We start from the raw sequence: 6,354 nt of genomic DNA on the forward strand, positions 1-6,354 counted from the left end.
GGGTCAGGGTGGGTGGTGCTGAGGGGAAAGCAGGTGGGGGGCGGGGGGAGCACGCAGGCCCCAGCAGCCCCACGTGAGGGGCCAGACTCGGGAAGCCAGGGGGGTTCATCAAGCCCCAGTGGGCTCTACAGGTCACCAGGCCCTGGGGAGGACGTGCAGGACATGCACAAAGACGAGCCTAGAAGTCTGGCTTTGAGGAGCTGTGTGTGTCTAATAAGCGAAGCCCAGATTGCTGTAAGGCACCTGCACAATCGTGTGGCCCTAACGTTTCACTCCGAGAGTCCAGGAGCGCGTAGACAGTTACGGCACCGCAGGCTCTAGGGGTTGGGGCCGGCTCCTGAGAGGTGCTCACGCTGGAGCTGGAGGATGGATTGGGGTGGGAGCAGGTGGAGGGGGGAGATGGGGAGGTGGGCGCAAGGGTGCTACAGGGTGAATCTTGGCGTACCCCTAGGTCTGGTGAGCCAGGCTCTGGGCAGGAAGCCCCCGTCCCAATGCAAGCTTGGTTCTGTGGAGCCTCATCGCCGCATCAGGTTGGGGACCCAGGCCTGGGATGGGATGTGGGGGCACTTCCCTTGTCTCCAGGGACCTCTCTCCTACCCTCCCAGCGCATGAGCAGCCCAGCCTGCTAACTGCCGTGCCACCTGTCTGTCCCCACACGCTGCACCATGTCCGGCTCCTACGACGAGGCCTCACTGGCTCCGGAGGAGACCACCGACAGCTTCTGGGAGGTGAGGCCCAATGCTCCCTGGGCCCAGGCTCCCACCATGTCCCCAGTCCCCATGACTTCAGGCCTCACCCCTGCCTGCCCCTGGGCCCTCCAGGTCCTCCGTGTCCAGCAGGCAGCTGTAGCCGTGGTCTGGGGGGGCCCTGGCTCAGACTCCAACATGTCACACAGAGGCAGGTATAGCACTTTACAGTTTACACGGCCTTTCAGAGCTGCTCCCGCCCCCACCCTGTGAGGTGGGCAGGGGAGGAGCACTGGACACAGGGGGAATGAGCTCCCGGAGCACCACCGTGACGTGGGGGTGGAGGCAAGACTAGAAGCCAGCATCTTGGGAGCCTCTGGAAATATTTGGGACCTGAGGGAAGAAACTGCTATTGGCTCCCGAAACCCAAAACGAAAACTGCCAAACTTAAATTAATAAGTGTTTAATGAGATGTCTACAAAACATAATATTATGTCAAAAAGCTGCAGCTCAACTCAACGCTTACATGACTATATAAATATAATGGATTTAGCTCACAAGAGCAACATGAATAATTCATTCTAGCCCAAGTCCAACTTATAAACTTTCTTCTGCATTTTGTGGCGGTGAGGTGGTGATGTTTAAAGTGGGATGAGGGTGCATGCAGATGGGGTCTGGCGCGGGGTGCCGGGGCCTCCCCGAGTTGGAGGGTGGGGAGCCCCCATGCGTGGGGCGGCGGGGGCGGGGGCGGGGAGACCGCAGCGCGCAGGGCTCCAGCTGGCTGCTTGGCCACCAGGTGGGGAACTACAAGCGGACGGTGAAGCGCATCGATGACGGCCACCGTCTGTGCAACGACCTGATGAGCTGCGTGCAGGAGCGCGCTAAGATCGAGAAGGCGTACGCACAGCAGCTCACCGACTGGGCCAAGCGCTGGCGCCAGCTCATCGAGAAAGGTGCACCCCGGGCCCACCCTCTGCACACCCCCAGGTCCTAAGCAGGGCCCCCCACAGTCTGGGTCCTGGAAGCCCTGGGCACGTGCGTGCGCCCTGCGTCTACTGACGCCAAGGCCTTTTCCAGACCAAACCAGGCCTCCCTGTTCAGCTCTATTTTGTACAACTTTAGGTTAGATTAAAAAACAAAAAGCAAAACAAAAAAATTTTCTTATTTTGAAATGATTTCGACTTTGAGGAGGTTGCACAGTAGTAGAGAGAGCTTCCACAAACCCTTCCCCAGAGTCGCCAGTGCCCTGTTTCTTTCCTCGCGGCCTCCCCACTGGTCCGCATGCTTTTTTCTGAACCAGCTGAGAGGAAATTTGAGCCATCGGCCCTCTTTGTCTCTGAATTCTTCATGTATTGCCTACGAATGAGAACATTTGCTTATGTAACTATAGTTCAGTTATCAAAATTGGGACATTTAATACAGCCTGTATGCAAATTTTACTATAGCAAATGGTGCCAGTCCAAGATCCAATCCAGAGCCACATGTTGTGTCTAGCTGTCGTGTCTCCAGATTCCTTTCATCTAGAACAGTTTCAAGGTGGAGTTTACATATATCTGTATACATAAGTGTTTTCTTACACTAAACTCTAAGCCCCAGGAGGGCAGGGGCTGGGCCTGTACCCCCAGCACACTGCCTGGCGTGAAGTTGGTGCCAGCACACACACAATAAGTGAATGTGGAATGACTGGTCCACAGTGGCCTCCTGGCACCTGTCGCCAGCTGGTTCTTCAGTTTTGCATTCAGCTAACATTCCTGGGGCACCCACTGTGTGCCTGGCTCTGTGCTGGGCTTGTGAGAGCTCAGGGGGTCCAGGCTGCTCCCGTGGGGCTCACACGCTGACGGGGAGGTGGGGAGGCGGGGAGGAGGTGCAGGGGCAGGAGCTGCAGGCAGAGCCCAGGGAGGGCTGCAGGGCGCAGTGCATGAGGGTGCGGCGCCCAGAGAAGGCTTCCTGGAGTTGGCGGCTAGAAAAGGGATAGATAGATGCATCGGGAGAGCAGAGGAGGGCGTTTCCGTTACCATGGGGAGGAAGAGGAAAGTCTCAGGGAAGGGAGGCCGGAGGGGAGCCTCTGGGCGGGGGCTGATGAGGCTCCCCGAGACCACTGCCGTTCTCTCAGGCCCACAGTACGGCAGCCTGGAGCGGGCCTGGGGTGCCATGATGACCGAGGCGGACAAGGTAAGCGAATTGCACCAGGAGGTGAAGAACAGCCTGCTGAACGACGACCTGGAGAAGGTCAAGAACTGGCAGAAGGACGCCTATCACAAGCAGATCATGGGCGGCTTCAAGGAGACCAAGGAGGCAGAAGATGGCTTCCGCAAGGCCCAGAAGCCCTGGGCCAAGAAGATGAAGGAGGTGCTCAGCGGGCGCGGCCACGCACGGGGCGGGGTGGGCGGCCGAGCTCAGAGGGCCAGTCTGATCACAGGGAGCTGATCACAGGGAGGGTTCTACAGATCTCGTGGGCAGGGCACTGCCCTCCAGGACTGCGCCCACAGGGGAGCAGCACTGCCTTCCAGGAAGAATAGCCACACATGGGCAGACAGTGCCCAATGGGTAAAGAGACCCGCAGGCAAAAAGAGGCACTGTCCCCAGGAAAGGTACCGGCAGGGGCAGCAGGGCACATTGCCCTCTGGATCCACAGACAGGACGGCACCGCACTGCCTGACAGGAGCGTATCTGCAGGGGAGCAGGCAGTGCCACGCAGGGACACCGCACAGTTGGAGGAGCCAGGGCCTGCACCCCTTCTGCCCCTTAAGAACATGCACTCACAGCTCCCGGGGAGTGGGCGGGGGAGGAGTTGATGCCACCGGGTTTGTTCCTGCTCACTAGTGGGAGCCCCGCCCCCTTTCCCCCCCGCCCCCCGCAGCTGGAGGCAGCCAAGAAGGCCTACCATCTGGCCTGCAAAGAGGAGAAGCTGGCCATGACCCGGGAGATGAACAGCAAGTCGGAGCAGTCAGTCACACCTGAGCAGCAAAAGAAGCTGCAGGACAAAGTGGACAAGTGCAAGCAGGATGTGCAGAAGGTGCGGCTGGCCCAGGGGTGGCGGGGGCAGGGGAGGGTGTGAGAGCCCTGGAGTGGGTGGCGGCTGGGAGCTGCAGGCCTGGCTAGGTCCCACCCACACTCCACCCTGGTGCCCACAGACACAGGAGAAGTATGAGAAGGTGCTGGAAGATGTGGGCAAGACCACGCCCCAGTACATGGAGGGCATGGAGCAGGTGTTTGAACAGTGCCAGCAGTTTGAGGAAAAGCGGCTGGTCTTCCTCAAGGAGGTGCTGCTGGACATCAAACGTCACCTCAACCTAGCTGAGAATAGCAGGTACCCGGCATGGCGGGCATGGAGGGCACAGGGACAGCCAGCAGAAGGTGTAATGGGTGCAGGGCATCCCAGGCCCTGCCTCACAGTGCCAGGAAGGGGAGGGCAGAGCTGCAGAGGCCAAGGGGGAAGAGGCTCCAAACACAGGGGCCACCTGCTGCAAGCTGACGCATGCTAGGGACTCCAGAAACGTGCTTGGATGGACGGTGAGTGGCTAAGATGGGGAAGGAGAAGGGAGCTCACTGGGCATGCCTGCAGCTGCTCCCTGCAAAGCCGGCCTGATTCCTGCCTGGAGGGCATGGCCAGCATTCTGGTCCCTTGCCTGGGCTCTGGGCCCTCACTGAGGATGAAGAGGGACCATGGTGAATCTGTTCTCCGCCTCCCCACATCTCCCTGTCCACAGCTACATCCACGTGTACCGTGAGCTGGAGCAGGCCATCCGGGGGGCTGACGCCCAGGAGGACCTCAGATGGTTCCGCAGCACCAGTGGCCCTGGCATGCCCATGAACTGGCCTCAGTTTGAGGTGAGGATTTGTGGGGCTGGAGAAGGGAAGCCTGAAAGGGTGGAAGGGTCCTCAGGGTACAGCCCCCAAGCCCGACTGCTCCCCTGTCCCCACCAGGAGTGGAACCCAGACCTGCCTCACACCACCGCCAAGAAGGAGAAACAGCCCAAGAAGGCAGAGGGAGTGACGCTGACCAATGCCACTGGGGCGATGGAGTCCACATCCCAGGCTGGGGACCGTGGCAGGTGAGTGCCTCCATGGAGCTTCCTGGGGCCAAAAGGAGTCTTCCTGGGGCAGCTGAGTTTTGCCTCAGGAGACAAGAAATGGTCCAGATCACAGCAACCGTGTCTCCGCTAAAAGACAGTGGTAGCCGATCCTTCTAGAGCACCCACTGTGAATGGCCCTGTTTTAAGCATTTTCCATGTATTTAAGCCTCCAGTTACTCTAGGCTAGTGTGAAATATTCCCATTTTACAGAGGGAGAAACTGAAACCCAGAGAGGTTAAGTGACTTGCCCAAGGTCACATAGTAAACCTCCGCGGGTATGATGCCCAGGAGGTCTGACTCCGGGATCCTTAACCATTAGGTGGTACTTTCCCTCTCAGATCAAGGCTCAGATGTTCTCTGGGGTCCCCTTCTGTGCCCTCTCCTTCAAGAACTGAATAATAATGCGAATGGCACTGCCTCACATCTGTTTGAAGAGCCGTCATGAGGGTCACTGTCTCAAGACCCCCTCCTGGGCGGCCAATCCCTGCTCCAGCCTTGGTAGAATTTGGGGCAGAGCCCAGGTTAGGAGGGGTTAGCCCTGGGGACAAGGCGCGGAGGGCGGGGAGGGATTTCAAGCTGGGTCCTCCCTCTGCGACTCAGCGTGAGTAGCTACGACAGAGGCCAGCCCTACGCCACAGAGTGGTCCGACGACGAGAGCGGGAACCCCTTCGGGGGCAGCGAGGCCAATGGGGGTGCCAACCCCTTTGAGGACGACGCCAAAGGAGTGCGCGTGCGGGCGCTCTACGACTACGACGGCCAGGAGCAGGACGAGCTCAGCTTCAAGGCCGGTGAGGCGGCGGCGCGGCCACGCGAGGGCGCCGGGGAGGCTCGGCCGGGATTGGGTGTGGGGGGCGGGGCTGAGGACAGGGCCCGCTAGGATTTGTGGGGAATGGATGGGGCGGGGCCTGGCGTGGGCGGGGCCTGGCGTGGGCGGGGCCAGTCCTTGGGTGACCGTGTGCTGGGGCAGGGGCGGGACCTGAGCGGAGGGTAGAGGCGGGGCCCGGGGGCGGGGCCGGCCCCATGAGGCGAATCAGTAGGCCAGGATCTCGGTGCCAGGGAGCACGTGGATGTTGAGAGGGGGACTGGGGCCGGTCTCCGAGGCTGGGGCCTGTGGCCAATATCTAAGAGCACTTAACGGAGTCAGAGTCGGAGCATTTGGGCACTAATGGGGAGGGAGGCTTTGGAGGGCTCACCTAGCGGGGAGTGTGTTGAGGGAGGGGTGGCCCTCTCTGAGCCCCTCCCTGTGTCCCCCTTCCAGGAGACGAGCTTACTAAGCTGGGTGAGGAGGATGAGCAGGGCTGGTGCCGCGGGCGGCTGGACAGCGGGCAGCTGGGCCTCTACCCCGCCAACTACGTGGAGGCCATCTAGCTGCCCGGCTCCCTCCACACCCCCTCACTCCTTGCCCACCGCCTCCCCCTTCCCACTCTCGTCTCCTTTCCCTCGCCATAGAGTTCCAGACATATTTTCCGATCAAGCTTTTATTTTTTTAAAAGTTAAAACAGAACAAAACAAAAAATACAGAGACAGAGCATTTGCAGGGCCACCCGGAGGCCAGGGTGGTAGGGCTTGGGATGATGGCCCCAGGGCAGGTG

General features: G+C 60.0%; 1 protein-coding gene across 2 annotated transcripts; it reads left to right on the forward strand.

The window, feature by feature from the left end:
* Nucleotides 1-665: 665 nt before the first annotated feature.
* Nucleotides 666-6,130, forward strand: PACSIN1 (protein kinase C and casein kinase substrate in neurons 1). Of its 2 annotated transcripts, none has more exons than XM_069488320.1 (9): nt 666-728; nt 1,483-1,639; nt 2,800-3,035; nt 3,547-3,702; nt 3,821-3,996; nt 4,397-4,518; nt 4,609-4,711; nt 5,339-5,550; nt 6,021-6,130. In XM_069488320.1, the coding sequence occupies exons 1-9, from the start codon at nt 666-668 to the stop codon at nt 6,128-6,130; spliced, it is 1,335 nt and encodes a 444-aa protein (XP_069344421.1). The 2 variants fall into 2 exon arrangements, with proteins under 2 accessions (XP_069344421.1, XP_069344420.1); XM_069488319.1 differs by having other exon boundaries at nt 4,397-4,517; nt 4,614-4,741; nt 5,363-5,550.
* Nucleotides 6,131-6,354: the final 224 nt, after the last annotated feature.

This window comes from Eulemur rufifrons, chromosome 15 (genome assembly GCF_041146395.1).
Source record: "Eulemur rufifrons isolate Redbay chromosome 15, OSU_ERuf_1, whole genome shotgun sequence".
Lineage (NCBI taxonomy): Eukaryota > Metazoa > Chordata > Mammalia > Primates > Lemuridae > Eulemur > Eulemur rufifrons.

What these genes read in the sequence shown, in the direction of transcription:
- PACSIN1 (XM_069488320.1), top strand. Translation starts at nt 666, where the DNA reads ATGTCCGGCTCCTACGACGAGGCCTCACTGGCTCCGGAGGAGACCACC. An exon ending in CCACCGACAGCTTCTGGGAG is followed by an intron (nt 729 to 1,482) that starts GTGAGGCCCAAT and finishes CTTGGCCACCAG; the next exon opens with GTGGGGAACTACAAGCGGAC. An exon ending in GGGCCAAGAAGATGAAGGAG is followed by an intron (nt 3,036 to 3,546) that starts GTGCTCAGCGGG and finishes CGCCCCCCGCAG; the next exon opens with CTGGAGGCAGCCAAGAAGGC.